At 40.0% G+C, this 19,457-nt stretch overlaps 1 protein-coding gene across 1 annotated transcript; it reads right to left on the bottom strand.

Annotated features, from left to right (window-relative positions):
• Positions 1–9,821: 9,821 nt before the first annotated feature.
• On the bottom strand, positions 9,822–18,389 carry coro1a (coronin, actin binding protein, 1A). Its single transcript, XM_008416367.2, has 11 exons — positions 18,283–18,389; positions 17,113–17,316; positions 14,291–14,413; positions 14,081–14,210; positions 13,561–13,742; positions 13,131–13,250; positions 11,695–11,799; positions 11,457–11,602; positions 10,441–10,498; positions 10,149–10,364; positions 9,822–10,054 (listed from the first exon to the last, which is right to left on the bottom strand). The coding sequence occupies exons 2-11, from the start codon at positions 17,308–17,310 to the stop codon at positions 9,962–9,964; spliced, it is 1,371 nt and encodes a 456-aa protein (XP_008414589.1). The 5' UTR covers positions 17,311–17,316; positions 18,283–18,389; the 3' UTR covers positions 9,822–9,961.
• Positions 18,390–19,457: the final 1,068 nt, after the last annotated feature.

Here is a 19,457-nt window from a genome sequence, read left to right as displayed (position 1 = left end):
CTGAAATCATTTATAATTACTCCATGTCTCATTATAATCGGAGAGCAAAGCCTGCAGGTTTAGCTTCTACTTACTTCAGAGGACAGACCACCGGGATGTTCCATCTTGCTTCTGGGTTTGCCTGCCTATTTTTCTGGCCAGCGAACCATTCCGCCACCCAGTGGTCCTTTTTCAGACCACTTAAGCTGTTTTCGCACTGCGAGGAACGGAACGGCACGCTTCGGTACGGTTCCACCCGTACTGCAGCCCTATTGTGTTTGCATATACACAACAGGTACCTGGCTGACGTCAGGTACAGCCATTAAGCTGTATCTGACGTTATTATTTTTGAACTTAAACAATGGACCTTACCACAGGGGTCGTGTTTCATTGGCTAATGCCCATTTCACGTCACAGCGCAGCTACCACATGCGTGACCGTCTCATAAACACAAGCTACAGTAGTAAACTCATGCTAATGTACATTTTGGACTAGCAGAACGGCAGAAAGTTTTTGCGTCAGGACTCGAAAAAGAATGGTTCTACACTGTCAGTGGGGAATCTGTACAGGCGATGTCAGGTATCCTGAACGTATTTGTGGAACTAAAATTCACAGATTTCCAAAATCTGAAACGGAAAGCCTTGCTTGGATCAAAGCTTGTGCACGACCGCATTTGCAGCTCAACYGTCGTAGGATCAATAAGAACAAAGGAGTGTCTGCTGGTGTAAGTATTATTGCTTTGCTTTCTTTCTGTTTGGTGAATGAAAAAAATAAAGTCAATAATAAACACATCCATTATGAAAACCTTTTAGCCAAGTACAGCATAATGGCAGTACCGATACAACTTCTCCACCTTGAAGGCTGTCTGTTAGTCTTACGTTAGCTGAACAGATCAATATGCAATACCGTATCTGACATACATTAAAGATTTTATTTCACCTGAAAAGGCTTTTTACTAAACTGTAATCGTGTTAGCCACGCTAGCACAGAGTACCGAGTATAAGTCCTAGGCACATACGAACATTTGCCAACAACARAAATCASCGRTTTCAAAAGTAACCCTCAAAACCATGAATGCCCAACTTACCCAGCCTTGCAAGAATAGGCATCAGTGATCTTGTCCACAGCTATATTTATGCTGAGTGTCTGAGGATCTGCTGTTTTCCTCATCGACTGGTAGCATTTAGCTGTGATGCGCACAATGTTGGAGGCATCGCGYGGCTCAAACACCTTGATGTCGTCCAAAAAAGATTACATGAACTTGTTGGTTTCCTCGTCCATTGTCGTGGCTGATATTTTTTGAAAAATCCGGCAGAAATGCTACACTAATCGACTCAGAAATACTCTGCAGAGAGTCAGTCGAAGTGAAAGACGCCATATTTACATAGAAACTAAACTCCGTGAGGCTTTGTTAGTGAGACATGCAGTCACGTGGGATTTTAGAGGGCGTTTCTGGGCGGAGTTTGGTAAGGTCCATGATTTCTATGTAGCGGCCGAAGCCTTTTCCTCAGAGATCCTCAGAAACTCTCTTTCCTCGTTGACCGATGTAGCTCATTCTGTACTCATTCATCAGCGAGTAAGCGGAGGGAGAAAAAAAACCTCATCATGGGACCAGGTAACAGCAGAATATTGAGAGGAATTCATCGCAAATAATAAAAATATTAAAAAGAGCACTCTTTACAAAATGCAGTAAGAACAGTTTAGTGAGAGCCAGCTAGAACCGATCAACGGCGGACTCTAAACCAATCAGCTGCTGAATTCTAAGCAGCGCCGCTTGGCCGGCCCGATTGGAACCAGTCGGAAGTTCTAATGCAAACACAGTCGGCCCTACTTTGAAACCGTTCCGTTCCTTGCAGTGCGAAAACGGCTTTCGTCTCCTGTACCGCTCAAAATACACAATAAGTCTATAAACATTTTTAGGATATTATAAGGAAGTGCTGAGATCTATCGTTTTCCATCGAACTAACGTATTTGCCACTTCGGCACAGTGAGAAACGTTCAGAGGATAAAAACACTAGACTCAGAGCAAAACTCAGATGTCCCAGCTTTCTACTAGCATGCAAACGCACCATCTACACCGGTGTTTTTCAACCTTTTTTGAGCCAAGGTACATTGTTTTCATTGAAAAAATCACGAGGCACACCGCCAACCAAACTTGTAAACAAATAAACTCTGTATTCGCCTATATTAAATATATAGTCATTCTTGTCAAAGTGTCTTGAATAGGAATCAAATAAACACAAAAAAATTATTTTTATCTGTCCAAAGGTAGATCAGCAAAGCTCAGCTTTAAAGCACGATTTTGTCTCAGTTCAGTTAGTTCTTCCTGCTCCTGTAAAGTCATGTTCTTGCCAACAACTGCTGAGCTGTATGGGTCCCTAACAAAGTCAAGGCATTCAGTGAAGGCTGAAGAGAAATGAAATGACATCTTCTCCTCGAGTTTTTAAATGTGTACCTATTATTTCACACAGTGCAGCAGTGTGAACATTTTGCCATTTCTTGGCTGGTGGGAACATTTCAAGGTTGCCACTTTCCACATGTTGTTGCCAGAGGTGCACCTTTGAGCGGAATCCGTTCATTTTACCTGTGAGTAGGTTTTCATTTCGGCCCTGCATTCGTGCGTTCAGTTCATTCAGATGATGAAAAATATCCGCCAGATATGCCAGCCTTGCACACCACTCATCACTTGCAAGCAGCTTTGCATAATCCGACCCCTCATTTGTCAGATTCACTCTGAGTTCCTCCCGTAGCTCATACACACGGGCCAGTACCTTGCCGCGCGACAACCATCGGACCTCCGTATGAAACAGCAAGGTCTTATGCTCCGCTCCYATTTCCTCACACAAAGATGCAAATATGCAGCTTTTCACAGGTCTTGCCTTCACAAAGTTTACCATCTGCACAACATCATTCAACACAGGAGCCAGGTCTGCTGGTAAAGTCTTGGCCATGAGGGCCTCACGGTGTAAGAAACAGTGCGTAATAATTACATCTGGGTTTCTTTCCTTCACTCTGCTTACAAAGCCTTTGGTGCTCCCGACCATGGCTGCAGCTCCATCAGTGCAGACACTCGTGCAGTTTTCCCACTTAAGTCCTCCTTGTTCTAAATATTCTGATGTGACCCGAAAAATTTCCTCTCCTGTTGTCCTTTCTGGCAATGTCTTGCAAAATAGGAAGTTTTCTCTGATTGCGTCTCCATCCACAAAACGCATATTGGCCAACAGGTGAGCATGTCCACTAATATCAGTACACTCGTCAAGTTGCAAGGCAAATTTCTCACTGATACGCATCTTTTCTTTTGGTACCCCTGATTATTCACTCTGCAGGAGATTCAGCAGTGCTGTGACCTCTCACATAACACACTTCCCTAAATCTTGAAGAGGTTATTCTTGATTGTTGCAGCCGGTGCCACTCATGAACATGGCTCTGGTCTCGTGTTGATGTCTCAGTCCTGTGAGCCATATCAAAGGATAACTGCAAACTCTGCAAATGAAACAGTTCCTCTTCAGTATAAACCCAGACACACCCCGTTAGTGACAGATGATGAGTACAAAGTGGAAGAGATGGAGAAGGTGATGTAACTCTATGCATCGGGTTAATAGTTTGGGTTGCTGATAGGACAGTACACTTCCTTTTTGCAAGTCCAAATTCATAATCTACAATTAACTTTTGAACTTTTGAATTTTACTCAGATTTGTTGACTATGACTGTACATGGGTGAGGAACTCTGATCTTTCAGAAATGTTTCCCATCAGAAGTCGTTTCCTAAGTGAAACTTTAGGGAGCAGCTTCTGAAGATATAAAATTACAAACGGATTTGCAATCAACATTAAAACAAGACATGTGGAACTGGTCTTGTTTTAATGCTATGATGAAAAAAAAGATGATTAAAAATGGGAGGGTGCTGTAAACACAACCCCATTTGAGCTCTTCACAAGAAGCATGCAAACATAATGAGACGAAATAACATGGAGACCTGAAGGAACACGGCCACCTGTTTCTAAAAACAACAACTTTGAACCTGAACGGTCAGCTGAACTTGAACGTCTTCAGCATCTTTAACGGGTCAGGGTGCACTTACTTCAATGTTTCTCAACCCTGGTCCTCACTCCCCCCTGCTCTGCTTGTTTTAGATGTGCCTTTATTCCAGAACAGCTCGTTCAAATGATTGCGTGACCATTAAGTACTGCAGAAGCCTGTTAATCACCCAAAGATACAATTCAGGTGTGGCAGAAGGGAAATTCCTAAACCATTAGGTATTCCCTAATGTTTTAGTCGTTACCTAATGTATTACCTAAGACATTATACATTAGGTATGGAGGCGGTGAGGATCAGGGTTGATAAACACTGACTTACTTTCAAAAAGGAACCAATAAGCCTCAGTTCTCACTTGCAATAAAAGTTGATTCATGTTGAGGCGAAATGATGGCTGCAAACATTGACGGACACATCGAGGAGAGCGCCACGCATCAGCCTCCGTTACCAGATAGGGCAGTGATGAGGTTACAGCGAAGGCAGGTGAAAAACATGCTCACCATATTTCATGATGCTGCTTCTAATGTAACATATTCAACAACTGCAGAAACTGCATATATCAATCTTTATTCCAGACCAAAAAGGTCCATAAAAAAAATAAAAACAAAATGAGAAAAAAAATAAATAAAATAAAATAAAAACATGACATTCACTGAGTCACAAATAAGTGATGACATAAAACCCCAATTAGATAAGTTGAGACTGGCACACTATTTTTCTTCATACATCTATATGCGCAAATGGACAGAAATGTTTGTGGGAAGCTGCCACTGAAGCCCAGTTTTACAATGTAGAAACATTCAAAACACAGGATGTAAACTAAGATGTTGACATCCTGTGTCTTACCACTGAGGTACAGGCTGTAAGATACACACTCTCTTAATTTACTAATAACATAAAACCACAGTAGACATGTTTACCCTCTGATGCATAAGTGGGTCTTTTTTGACACGGTGAGGTAATTTCTTTGCAATATCTTCTTCGTACAGAAAAGTTTTCATCACTTCATATTCCAGGTGTTCCTTAAAAAAAACACGTTACTGATATCACAATTAAAATGTTTAATTTTCACATTTAAGAGAAAATGTGTTGAATGACATACAAAACCTGTTGATCAATGTGTTCAAGGTTATTTTATCATCTCAATAAATGAAATAAAAATTCATAGCTATATAAATAAATGCATAAATAAATAAGCTGGAAACGTATAGTGTGCCTTCTCTGGGTCGGGGAGGATGTCCTGCCTCAAGTGCAGGAGTTTAAGTATCTCACCATCTTGTTCACAAATGTGGGGAAAAATGGAGCAGGAGATCGACAGGCGGATTGGGGCAGCGTCTGCAGTGAAGCGGGTGCTGTACCGATCTGTACCGGTCCGTCGTGGTGAAGAGCTGAGCCACAAAGTGAAGCTCTTGGTTTACTGGTCGATGTACGTTCCTACCCTCCTCTATGGTCATGACGTTTGGAATGTATCCGTGACCTCAAAGAACGAGATCACGGGTACAAGCAGCCGAAATGGGTTTCCTGGGCTCTCCCTTAGAGATAGGGTGAGAAGCTCGGTCATCCGGGAGGGACTCAGAGTAGAGCCGCTGCTCCTCCAYRTYGAGAGGAGCCAGTTGAGGCTCGGGCATCTGGTCAGGATGCCTGCTGAACGCCTCCCTGGTGAGGTGTTCCGGGCACGTTCCACCGGGAGGAGGCCTCGGGGAAGACCCAGGACACCCTCCTCTATGGTCATGACGTTTGGAATGTATCCGTGACCTCAAAGAACGAGATCACGGGTACAAGCAGCCGAAATGGGTTTCCTGGGCTCTCCCTTAGAGATAGGGTGAGAAGCTCGGTCATCCGGGAGGGACTCAGAGTAGAGCCGCTGCTCCTCCATGTCGAGAGGAGCCAGTTGAGGCTCGGGCATCTGGTAAGGATGCCTSCTGGACGCCTCCCTGGTGAGGTGTTCCGGGCACGTCCCACCGGGAGGAGGCCTCGGGGAAGACCCAGGACACGCTGGAGGGATTACGTCTCTCGGCTGGCCTGGGAACGCCTTGGGATTCCTCCGGAGGAGCTGGAAGAAGTGGCTGGGGAGAGGGAAGTCTGGGCCTCCCTTCTGAAGCTGCTGCCCCCGCGACCCGACCCCGGATAAGCGGAAGAAAATGGATGGATGGATGGATGGATGGATACGCTCACATGTATGTGAGTGCATGATACACATAGCACAATAGAATACAGACAGTAATGTTGCTAGCTTTGTTAGCTAGCTAGTTTCAAGAAACATGATCGTTCTCACTCATGTACCACCACACACACACACACACATAATGGACATTGACATTGTTCCTGTTGTAAAATTATCATTTTGTTTTAAAAATGTTCTACAAATGTTTAAAAAAGTGAAAAATTAAAATATTTCAAACATGAAACAGAAATAATTTTTTGTGGAATAAAAGATAGTAAAAAGTATTAAATAAAACATTAATTTTAATCAAAATGATAAAAGTAGCATTAAAAGCACATTGATTCTAATACGGCAGTGTTTTTCAACCACTGTTCCGCGGCACAAGTGATCGTCAGGTGTGCTGTGGAAATTATTCAATTTCACTACGGTACCGTATTTTCCGGACTATAAGCTGCTACTCTTTTCTAAGCTTTGAACCATGCGGATTGTAGCCCGATGTGGCATTTCTGTGGATTTTTCTTCAACCACCAGGGGGCTCTCTAGCAGGAAGTGAATTATCAGAAGTCAAAATTGTAAATCAAAGAAGAACGGCTAATTTTCATTTAAAACAAGCACATGCTAGCAGCAGGCACGACGGAGAAATGTTTTCAAACTCATATCATGCAGCTTTTAAGTTGAGGGCTGTCGATCTGGCACTACAGGAGGGAAATAGAGCCGCTGCATTTAAGCTCGGTGTGAACGAAACCATGGTTCGGCTTTGGAGACGGAGGGCTGCGTCCAGCAGATTTATTAGGACGAGGCATTCTGCTGGGTCCTAATGGAAAACCGAGAGCAGCTTCCAGTTTTTATTTTATTTTATTTAATTGAAGGTGCTAGTATGGTGCGCTCTATAGTCCGAAAAATACGATAATTGGTTTTAAAAGATGTTTTGAGAATGAATTGTCTGCAAATAATGCCATCTTCGAGTGTCTGCTGTAGCAGTGACTAGTGGCGTAATAATGTAATATTCTTACCACTAGATGGCAGTAGGTACAGAACATTTAACATTACAACAAGAATTAGTGATGCATGAATGTTACAGGTAGCGGTGAGAGCACTGAATCTAGAAAGACTGTGATGACAGTGATGCAAAAGACAGTGAAGCTCAGCAGTAGTTGGAAAGAACATGAGTCCATTTCCCACAACATGTCTGTGTGAAGTGAGCTTCTCTAGTCTGGTTACTATAAAAACTAAAACCAGAGAGAGACTGAGATGTTGAGGAAGAACTTTGTCTTTCTTCAGTTTCTGCCAGGAAATCAGTTGTTTTCATCCAAACATGCACAGGTTTCACACYAGGTGGGTAAAATATACAGATATTGACATTTTGTACATGCAACTCTTCATATTGTAACAGTGAATATGAAGTGAAATSTTTCCCAAATATTATTGCTTCTTTCAGAATAAGAATTATTTTCTGTATTCCGGCTATAAGAATGATTGTGGATTAGTTTGTAAAACAGTTTGGAGTTTTCTACAACTTCTTTAAATTTAACACCACAGTGTTGTGGCTGTTCAGGGGTATTTTTGAAGTGGATATGTTAGGTGCAGTTTGAAATAAGAAATGTAAAATGTGATAATACATTTTTTGTGTTTATTTGATTCCTATTCAAGAGACTTTGATAAGAATGACTATATATAGGCGGCTACAGAGCATCTTTATTTCCATTTTTAGTTGGTGGTGTGCCTCGGGATTTTTTCAATTAAAACAATGTACCTTGGCTCAAAAATGATTGAAAAACACTGTAATACGGGTCAAAAAAGACCCACTTACAGAAGTGGCAGTCGTGCATCAGAGCACAGGCCACTTTGAGCTTCCTTTTTCCGCTGTACTTGGGAAGTCAGAACCACACATATTCTGCAGCTGTGCACAGTCTGTGGTCCATCTCGTTTACGGTCAGAATTAACAGAAGAACCTCCAGGACTTGATCCAACGTCATCTTCTAAAAAGGTAAACCTTTTTCCATCTTTATTTAGTTTTAGCATTAAGAAAAAAATAAGTATTACTGAAACAGAAGAAATAATTGCAGAAATAAATCCATCATGATGAGAAAATGAATCTTGAATGTGAGAATCTTTTAATTGAAGTGTGCTATGAGGAGTTATTTGAAGGAGGGCAGTAACGGTTCGTGACATCAAATTTGCTTTTAGTGCCTGCAATAAAACTTTTTTTTTACCCGAATTGACACGTAGTAATTTCTGTAGCTTCAGTTGCTCTGTGTTAATGGAGGACTGAACCTTTTTGTGGTTTGGCAAAGTTTTTATAATGCTACCCACACAGTTAATCGTGTTGCTTCACCCAATAAACTAGAATGTGTGTTCACATGCGACTTTTATCATATTTATTTTTAAGTATTTTAACACAAAACAATTAACAAATGAACACATTTTAACTAAATCTAACATATAAAAATGTCCAAAATGCTTCAAAAGGCTTTAAAGATGCTTTTAACTGGTTTTAATTTCCTTTTTACCGTGCTGAATGATCCTTAAATAGTCAGTTTGCTAACCAAATGTCATATTTAGCTGACAGCCGTGCTAGCCGTTAGCTTCACTCACCGAAGTTTCCAGAGAAAACAACTCCATCCAGCTCCGTCAACGATGTAACACCATCCAGCATTTGTTTTCACACACTGTTCTCTCGTTTTCTCTTTAACTTTGTCTCTCAATTTGTCTCTCAATCCTCACTGTTCTCTCCATTTCTTTCATTCTATCTTCATGCGCTTCTCCCAACACACACACAAAAGCGGAAAGTGAAGCCTGCCCCCTATTGGTGTTGCAGAGAATTACAACGGCTTCTGCAATGCTGACCATGCAGGTTACGCAACAGCCTTATTGCAAAATTAATTAACACCGTATTTTCCGAACTATGAGGTGCGCCTTTGATTTTAAGCCATTTAATTTATATCTCAACTCAAAATTCTACACATAAATACGGTAAAACATTTTTGTCACTTTTGCTAATTTATTAAAAAATAGAAAACCATGAAACCACATTTAGATAAGTATTCAGTCTTTTTCCAGGAAGCTCAAACGTGGGGTGTTTTCTCTTCCGTGAGATGTTTACGACTTAAATGTATGAAAATCTGCTCCAGAAAGAATGGTCTACTTTCCATCTATATTTCGATAAGTTCGTCAGTCAAAGCACATTACGTATTACTCCGCGACGCTCCTGACTACCGTAGCCGTAATGTAATTTTGACAATACCACACAAGAGCCAGAATTATTCCATATTAATCCACTAGAGGGAGCTGTTTTACTCCAGAACAATACATAAGGCGCTCCGGATCAAATTAATGACTTTATGAGTCTTATTTTCTAAAGTATATAATTTTAACTTTATGAGAAACTGAATTTTAGGTTTAATTATCTGTAATATCATTTAAAGAGATGTTTTTATTTTTTTTTCTGTAACAACAATTCATATTTATGAGTACATTTTATAGTTGTATTTCAAAAAGGAATAAAGAATTAAATTTAAAAAAAAACTTCGGAAAATACAGAAAACCTTTATTTTTAACACATATATTAAAATATAAATCAAACTTGTTCCCACAGACAAACAAAACAAATTCAAGCTTCAGGCTAAAAACATTTCCAAACATCTGCTGTTTTAATTTCCCCCTTTAATTCACAACCAAAGGTTAACAGCAGTTTTCTCCCTGTCTGTTTTGGCTCCATTGTTTTACTTTTGACTTTTCGCTTTATGTTTTTCCTTCTTTAAATTTTGTAGAATTTTTGTCCGTTTAGTTTTTGGTCTCCAGTTCTTTCACGCGCTTGGTCAGCTCCTCTAAAGCTGCTTTCAGGTCCTTCACCTCCTTCCTTAGAGACTGCACCTCCTGAGAAACAAACAGGAAGTGAGCGTCACTGAGCAGAAATGCTCCAAATCAGGAAAATAAAGCCTCAGAACAGTAGATCATCCAGTTTTCTCACCCCACTGCCGTCTGGTTGGCTCCCTGCAGAAGCAGTCGTAGTCTTCAGGAGACTCTTATGGACTTTGAATTCCTTGGCCTTGGTGGTGGCTACAAACCCGTCCTTTAGGGAAATCAGAACAGGCGGAGCTTCTTTCCCATCAAACCACTCATCGGCTTCAACCGACGCCTCGGGTCCGATGGTGTCAGGGTACAGATCCTCCTGGAACAGATCCGACTGCGCAGCCAAAGGAGGAAACAGTCAGCTAATGCCAACGCAACCCACTGTGTTTCTGCTGCACTTAGAAACTCACCTTACGAGGTACCGTCATGACTATGGGTTCACATTTCCTCTCATGCAGTTTGTAGAACCTGAAGGAAAAAAGAGTTGGATACAATATGAGCAAAATGACAAATGTGTCAAAAGTTCTTCTAATGAAACTGTTTTCACTGCAAAAATACAAAATCTTACGAAGTATTTTCATTTAGTTTTTAGTGCACCTGAAATAATACCAAGCTAATTTACAAGTAATTTTTCAACAAACCATAGGAGCTTGTTAGAAGTCAAAATTTTCTTAATATTAATTTTTAAAAGTTCCAGTTTTAATGGCAGAAAACGTCTTGCTATTAGAGAAATAACCTGCAATAGAACAAGTATTAGAAGTAAGAAATACTGCCACCTACAGGCGGAAGTTCGCATCAATGATTTTGATTATTTATTGCAAAAACTTAGCAATAAACTCTCTATTAGGGACGGGCATTTATCGTATCGTTTATCATTTACTGTGATAAATTTCTTGTCATGATAAACATTTTGATCTATTGTTGACAATTAGTTTCAAATAATAATGTTTAAACCCCCCACAGTTTGTTCAGAGAGAGAATTAATACATTAGAAAATGTGATTAAATGTTTTTACACTGAGCAGATTAGTGATCACTTTTTTCTTCATGTGTTTTTCAAGAGCAGTATTTGTGTTTGTGTGGCTATTATTGCTGTGTCTCACAGTCACAGCCTAAAACTAAGGCAAGAAATAGTTTATATTGTCAATTTTATTATTAAAGCACCAAAAAACATGGTGATAAAACATTAAGTCCATGTTACCTTACTCACAATTTTGCATCACATGAGGATCTGTTGAGTTTGTGTTCATATTCGCATTGTGAGAAACTGGAGGGACAGACTGATGTAATTTGGCATCTAAAGGGTCATATAAAACATCCATCCAGGATTTTGTGTTTTTTCAGTGTAGTGAATGAAACAAAGCTTATGGTTTTGATGCAATCTGTGTCTGGATTAACCACTTTGCAACCCAAGCAGCTTCAGTTACCTTGCGATTTCACACTTGTTGACCTCCAGGCCTCTCTTGGGCATGTACCCCATCCCCTTCTGGCTCTCCTTGCTGCTGAACATGGACAGGTAGTGGACGTACGGCGCCTCGTCCGTCACTTCGAAGTAACGGATGCTGCTGTCTCCCTGTGAGAAGGCCAGCACAGAAAACGTTGAGCCGTTTGTGCGTCTGCAGGTTTAGGGTGAGAACCACAGACTGTCCCCCGTCTGAACCCAACCTTGCCACAGAGGTAGACGACTCCCGTGTCTGGGTCGAAGAACGGCAGGAGGACGCCGCTGCTCGTGTCCAGCTCCTGCAGGGTCAGCGGCTCCCCAAAGTTGTTCTACAAAAAAAAACAACTGCTGCTTTCATAACAACCAGAGGAAAACCCAAAAGCAGACAAATGTAATTATTGCTGTTGTTCTTCTTCAGTGGCAGCAGCCAGTGTGATGTAATGCAGCTGTTGCACAACAGCTGTGTTATTATGCTTCCCTCTAACAAATAATACAACTATAAAGCCTCTCAAAAGTGGAACTATCTTCATAGCTTTGAGTCGCTTCTAATTTAAATGCACTGCAAAAACACAATCCTACCAAGTGTTTATGGTCTAACTTATTAAAGTAAGTTAAAACTGACATGTGTAGCTTTTCAGTAAGACATGGGAGATTGTTTTAAGTAAATAATTTCTTAACAGTGATTTTAAAAAGCACTAGTTCAACTGGCAGATTATTTCACTATAGCCAGACATCTCCCAGATTTATAAGTGGAATAATCTGCCAGTGGAAATGGAACCTTTTCATCAAGATTAAGACATTTTTGAATTAAAATACCATACCAACTTTATTTATAAAGCACTTTAAAACAACCATAGCTGATACAAAGTGTTGTACATTAAAACACAACATAACAATAAAAAATAAAAACTCTTACAGTTTAAAAACAAACAAACATACAATTTAAAACTAGATCCTGCTGGAGTTGAAAGCCAAGTAAAATAGATGGGTTTTAAGAAGAGCTTTAAAATAATCTGCTATGTCTAAGTTACTTGTGAGTTAATTTTATTTTATTTCAAGTATATTAAGATATTTGCACTAGAAACTAGACCAAAACTACTTGGTAAGATTTTGTGTTTTTGCAGTGAGAAATATAAAAATTAGATTTTTTATATTTCTTTATTTTCCTCTGACATGTTAATGTTATCTTAGTACACTTGAAATAAGAAAAAACTCACTTTAATAAACTTTGTAACAACATATTTGAGTTTTGTTTTAAGTCAGTAATTCCTTAATATTAGTCAAAAGAGGCAAATTTGATCAATGTTCATGAATTATTGACTCAAAACAAGCTCTTATTTGCTGAAAGTTACTTGAAAGTTAGTTTTGTCTTATTTCGAGCGAAACTCCAATTCATTTAGTTCGTTTAGGGAAAAACAACAACAACAAAAACCATTAAAAATAAATAGAAAAACCAGTATTTTAAAATGTAAAACATATAATTTCTTCTTTCTTTAGCTGAGATGGGATTCCCAGCAGCACTAACTCATTATTATTATTATTATTATTATTATTATTATTATTATTATTATTATTATTATTATTATTATTATTATTATTATTATTATTATTAGAGGATGTAGTAGTTACAGTTTTCACTCTGAGGGTTTCCTTCACTCACCGGGTCCCACAGCGCCACCTGCCGTTCACTCATGCGACTGAAGCCGGTGCTCAGGATCTGCCCACCGGACACGAACACGGCTCTCACAGGCCTGGAGCCTTCGTGAGGTTTGTCCTTCTCCTGTAGGGGGCGCAGAAGAGCAACGTTTCAGACATTTAGGTTGTGGCAAATAACGCTCCTGTTGACGCAACTTATTTTGATCAATTAACACAATTTTACAAAACATTGATTAGATTTTTTTTAAACTATTATTGGTATTATTATTATTATTATTATTAGTAGTAGTAGTAGTAGTAGACAATCTATAGTTTACAGAAAGTCTACTTATTGTAAAGATTGACTGTACGGTTGTGATTTGTTTTTTTATAGCAGGATTACTGTAAACTTTGCAGTTTGCAGTTCGGACCCCTGTTCTACAGGCAGCACTTACAAAGAGCACGGTGCCTTTGCGGGGGTCCAGCACTCTCAGCTTCTTGTCTTTGCAGGAGGTGAGGATCCTGGAGCCGTCCCTGTTCCAGCAGGCGCTGTAGATGAGGTCGGGATGAACGCTGTCGATCCTCACCACCTCCTCCCCCTGAGCCACGTTCCACAGGATTATCACATTATCAGAACCTGCAGGGGACAAACGAGTTCAGGTGAAACCTGTTGAGTTTCAGCAGTGGGACAGTTGCTGTTGTGATAGAGAACAGGAAGAAGGCCCAGTCTGCAAAAGTAGTGATAAATAAATTGGTTGTGCACAAGAGAAGATGATAAGTGGAAGTGAAAGGTGATCATTTCAAACTAAAGTTTCAATGTGCAACATGCTCCCTGACTTTGTGAACTGAAGTGTCTTATAACAGAGAGAACTTCCCGTTGGTTTTGCAGCAGATGCAACACAAACATTCACCTCTGTCTGTCTGGTTCCTGAAAACTACAGTTCCCTAACAGATCATGTGAAACTCGGAGGTCACCTGCGCTCAGCAGCACGTTGCGGGCGGTGGGATGCCAGCTCAGGATGCCGACACGCTTACAGTGACCGTCCAGCTTCACAACCGGCTCTGTGAGCGGCGAGGTCAGCCCGCCGTCCGGGATCTCCCAGATCTGATCACAAAATCCCACATGTGAGTCACATGACACAACTGAGAGCGTGTTGAAGGAGTCGGGAGTTTCTGTCGCCTCACCATGACGCTGCAGTCCTCAGATCCACTGGCAATGATGTTGTCATTGTGAGGGCAGAACTCGATGTCCAGAACCGGACCTGTGTGGCCACAGACGGTGGGGTAGGACATGTCGATACGTCCAGTCTGCAGACACAAACATCGAGAACATTTAGGGTTGCTTCAAGAAGCAAAGATGAATAACATTCAGCATTACGGGTGATGACGAATGAAATTAGCGTCTGGTAACCAGGTTAAGGAGCTTCTTCGAACAGGTTAGGACAAGTCAATGGGCTAAACAAAACATGCTCCTTTTTCCTTTTTTTGCAAAGTCATTTTTAGATGATGAGATTTTAGTCTGCTCAATTCTGCCTGTTTTGAATCTTTAAATCCACATAAGCTGCTGTTGGCCTCACCCTCCAACTCAATGTTTACGCTGACATGTGAAAATGGCTGCAAACCGATGCACAATTATACAACCGTACATCTTTGAAAAGCATAAGTAAAGCCTCCAGCACAACCAACAAGAATGCATAAAGGGTTTTCTGGATGGTAAGTCACCTGTGTTTTCCAGCAGCCATTGTTCAGCGCATATGGCAGTAAAGTCAGCTGACCAAATGTGCTGGAGTTCAGCTTGGGTTGCTAGGTAACGGGCAGAACTCTGCTGGGGTTGCTAGGTAACAACGCAGCGCCCATCAAATGTGACTCAACAATCTGGAGATTTTTAAAACGGATCATTTTGCAAAAACATGATCTTAATGGCAGAGTTTTGTGGTTTTTCTTGGGCTGAAAAAAATATGCAAACAGTAAATTTTGCATCATAATGTTTGAACAGCTAAAACAAACTAAATGACAGCACCAGCTAAGCTCCCACAGATAATAGTTTGGTTTGGCTGTAATTTAATGCCCACATTGCTGCCACATCTACTGCCACACCAGCTGACACGCAGGATGCATCTCACACGTTTCCTGGTTGCTTTAGTGTGGATGGTTGGAAATGCTTGACCTGTTGGTTTCATTCTTTGCAACATGGTGGAACGTGACGTATTTCTGGGTGTCAGTTTTTATTTACACCCCCACTGCAGCGTCATGGCCAGAGTTAGGCACCAACTAGCTACATTTACTTGAGTACTTTTACTACATTGTACTTTTTACTTTCACTTACTTAATTCTTCATTTAAAATATTACTTAGGAAAATTAAGTAAGATTTAAACTAAAACTAAAAGATAAAACCTACATGAGCACAGATGAATAAATTGTAACTAAAACAAAACTACATTTTAACCTAAAGACTAAATGAGTTACCTCATCCCAACATTTGTCGCCCCCTGCTGGCCATTCAAACTAAAGTCATTTGCATCAAGTCAACAGTTAATTAAAACAGGTGGATTAACTCTGCAGATGTGGAGAACTAGAAGCTTCAAACAACAAAAAACTGTTAATTGGTCTCAAATATTTCATCAGAGTTTGTTAAACTTTACTTTATTTACATTTGTTTAACTGTAAATAACTTAGAAAACTTAATTTGGTTACTTGTGACCAATTAATGTAATATATTTAAGGTGGGTCACCTTTCCCTTTTTTCAGGTCTGCATTTTGTTTTCCAAAACCCTCTTTGTGGTTTTTTATTTGATGCCAAGCAGAAAGAAAAGTCGAAATTAAGGTAAGATCCAACCAGATAACAGAAACATTTATGATTTAATACTATTTTTTTCTCTCTGTTCATTAAATCCAAAGGCAAAATTAAGTTGTTCTGTTCATCAATCTAAATTTAACCCTACGAGTGATCAGTGTGGGTTATGCTTTTTAAACCAATGATTCCTAAAACTTTGGCATTTGAATTAAATGTATCTAATTAACTTCTTAAAAAGGATATCAATCTGTAACTGAGCTTCCTGAAACTAAAATTAAGCTTAGTATGAAACTAATTCTCCCACAGAAACAAATCTCTGACTTTTAAAATAATTTCAAGAGAACAAAAAGAGGAATTTGTATTTTAAGTTACATTTTTGCATAATTTATATATGGCCAGAGGTTCAATAATGTTTTTAACTGAAACAATTCATTGTGATTAATCAATTATTGAAATAATCATCACTAAATTAGTGATTGATTCATTATTAACATTGTCAAAAAATGGAACAATAACACAGTCAGGGCAGTAATTAAGTCAAAACTGCAAAAAGACATAAATTTAGGTTTTAAGATAAAAAAATAGTCACCACCCTTTACTTAATCAATGCTTGATGAAGTTAAGCAGAAAGGACTGAGCTTTTTTATATTGACATTAGAAATATATCTTTAGCTGCAGATGTATCCGTTGTTACAAACATTCTCCACTAAAGGAATATTGTTATTGCATTTCAGGCCATAAAAAGATAATTCTGATATTTTAAAAAGTAAACGAATTACTGGTTTATTTGCATTTTTGAGTACTTTTTCATCCAATTAATGGATTCATTTTCAGACTAACTGATCACTACATTAACCGTCAGCCGCTGCCCAACTGCTTTCACAGCCATACATAGAAATTCAGTACAGAAGCAGCAAAGTAAACGTAAAACATGAGGCACAGCAGCTTTAGGCCACATCCGGTCTCTGCACTGACATGACAACAAACTCCTAATATGGTGAAAACTCAACAGCAGAGCAAGGCAAGTGACGTGAAGAAAGACTGAAAAGACGGCTTACGACTTCCTTTTTCAGTCGCCTGCATGACGCCGACAGCAGAATTCAAATTTCAGAGTGAAAGCGTGGCGTTGCAAAGCCAGAGATGTTGCATCAGAAGCAGTTTTCAGGTTTAACACCTGCATGAAACTGCAGCAGTGGAAGCATTTTCTCGCACCTTGCTGAGGGGCAGCACCATGAAGGCCCCGCCGCCGCTGGCGTCCACTATCATGGACACAAACTTGGGGTTGACGGAGCAGAAGTTGCTGTCCCAGGTCATGGTGGAGATGCGGATGTCATCGTAACACTGGTCGGCCTTCACCGCCTGGCCAAAGACGTGGCGGAACTTGCTGGTTCTCACAACCTTCCTGGACATGGTGAACTGGGCAGAAAGCAGCAAAGAGAAACACGATTCTTATTTGTTAAACACAACATGCATGAGATGTGTGGCCAATTTGAGCGTTTCTGATTTCAGGTTGAGACAGACTAACTGGCACAAAGCTGACTGCACTGCAGGAAAGCTAGAAAAAAAAGGGGAAGCAAAAGTTTTCACAACTGCTTCCTCTTGTCCGTCTGTAACTGTTGCCTCTTCTCTCTTTAATTCGAGCCACACTGAAGCAATTCTGCATGCTGACACATCCATACAAGGAAATATATAAAATATAACACCAGAAGATGCTGCTATGATGTTTGAGATTCACACATCGTGACCCTAAAAGGCTAAAACTGTAGGCAGAGCGACGGTTTCACCACATCCTTCCAGACAGAGAAGCAAACCTACAGACTTTTCTCTTTTTTTCCCTTCACTTTCTCAACCAAACTCTCGTTTTTGTCTCGCCTTTCCCTTTAAATAGACACATAAAACAAATATCTTCAGATTAAAGTGCCAGAAAAAACACTGAAATGGCTTAAAATCTGAAGTCTAATGAAGCTTTGCATCATTTACAGTAAGGCTCGTTCGGAAAATAAAACAAACAGTAAGTGGGTTCTGTTTTACCTCCATTTGTAGATTTTACTTCCTGAAATCTGCAGCCGCGCCTAAGCTGAACACAGCGAACAGCAGTTCTGCTGCATGTGCATCACAAGACATCTGAGGCAGCCCTGCACCTAATTTAATAAGCCCTTCTGCAAAACAAGCTGTAATTTCATCACAAGCCCAAATGCATGTCAGTAACCTGTGACTCCCCGCTGCGATGGAAACAACGCAGGCCACAAATCCCTCCATGTGAAGGAAGAGAAACCCAAACCATGTGGAATATGAGGAAGAAAGAGCTTTCATTTAAATCAGAAACTTTCCGTCGCTGTACGGATGTCTTTTAGCAGGTGAGGAGTGATGCTGCGGGCTTACCTGGGAGTCGTGCAGGGGGGAAGAGTCGGCTCAAGAAGTGTCAGCGGTGCACCCTGTCACCAGAGTGATGGCGCAGAGGAGTCGCTAGGTTAAAGTACATCACAGAAACGGCATGAAGGAAGTGAAAATTTCAAATGAAGGTGGAAGTGGGAGGCGTCTCCTGTGACATTTCAGGGTTTTAAAAGCTGCAGAGGGCAACAAGGGAAAAAAAAATTGTGCAGACGTCGTGAGATTATGACCAGATAACATGGAGAGTACGGTGAAGAGTTTGTGTGAGTTTTGATTTATACTGAGCCAAAAATGAAGAACTTTGGCTGTTTTATGCTCTGCAGCACCCAGGTGTGCAGTAACATGATGCCAGAATGGAAACGATTAAAATAATCAACTAATTTCATAATCAGTTGTTACTCAAATAGAGGCCATTTGCTGGAAAATCCCACATATTCAGAGCAGCAATTAAGCTAAAACTGCACAAAATACAGTTTTATGCAAAATGCAAGAACATTTTGCATTTAAAACTTTTTTTTATGTTTCACCCTAAACTCCTCAGGAGGCATTTTTTGATATTGACTTAGTTCAAATTCATTAAGGGGTGTGCAGTAAAATGTAAATTTTATTTAAAAAGGAATTTATTTGCTTATTTCTAATGTATAGAAAAAGCTGAAACATGTTGGTTTAGCCAAGTGATAAAGTGCAGAGCAAGAAGCAGCTTTCATCTATGAGGCTCTGAGTGAAGTTACACCCCAGCAGAACGACAGGCTGATCGCATCCATGACACGCCGCATGGATGCAGTAATTCATACAAAAGGAGTTATAACCAAGTTCTGAATGCTACACACTTTCCAGAAATCTGACATTACTGATTACAATATCTTTTTTTATTGATTTTATGTAATATTCAAATCTTCAGACAGACAATTTGGAGTTTCATCATCTTTAAGTCAGTAATTACACAGAACAGATCACATTTTGCACGTTTTTAAACTTCCGTTTGGGTTCTAAAAACAGAGCAAGCACTTAAAAAAACCTATCAAGTCTGAGTTTGTTTTTTTTTTTTTGGTGTCTGGAAAATGAGCCATTTCAAAAACCTCCGGATTGCTGTGAACTGCAGCATCACCTAGCAACCAAAGTCAAGCCCAGCTCGTTACCTAGCAACCCAACTTAAGTTCCAGCAT

Source organism: Poecilia reticulata, linkage group LG8 (assembly GCF_000633615.1).
Source record: "Poecilia reticulata strain Guanapo linkage group LG8, Guppy_female_1.0+MT, whole genome shotgun sequence".
Lineage (NCBI taxonomy): Eukaryota > Metazoa > Chordata > Actinopteri > Cyprinodontiformes > Poeciliidae > Poecilia > Poecilia reticulata.
This window is presented reverse-complemented; position numbering and strand designations above follow the sequence as displayed.

What these genes read in the sequence shown, in the direction of transcription:
- coro1a (XM_008416367.2), bottom strand. Translation starts at nt 17,310, where the DNA reads ATGTCCAGGAAGGTTGTGAGAACCAGCAAGTTCCGCCACGTCTTTGGC. An exon ending in AGGTGGCGCTGTGGGACCCG is followed by an intron (nt 11,800 to 13,130) that starts GTGAGTGAAGGA and finishes TTTTTTTTGTAG; the next exon opens with AACAACTTTGGGGAGCCGCT. An exon ending in TCGTCTACCTCTGTGGCAAG is followed by an intron (nt 11,603 to 11,694) that starts GTTGGGTTCAGA and finishes GCCTTCTCACAG; the next exon opens with GGAGACAGCAGCATCCGTTA.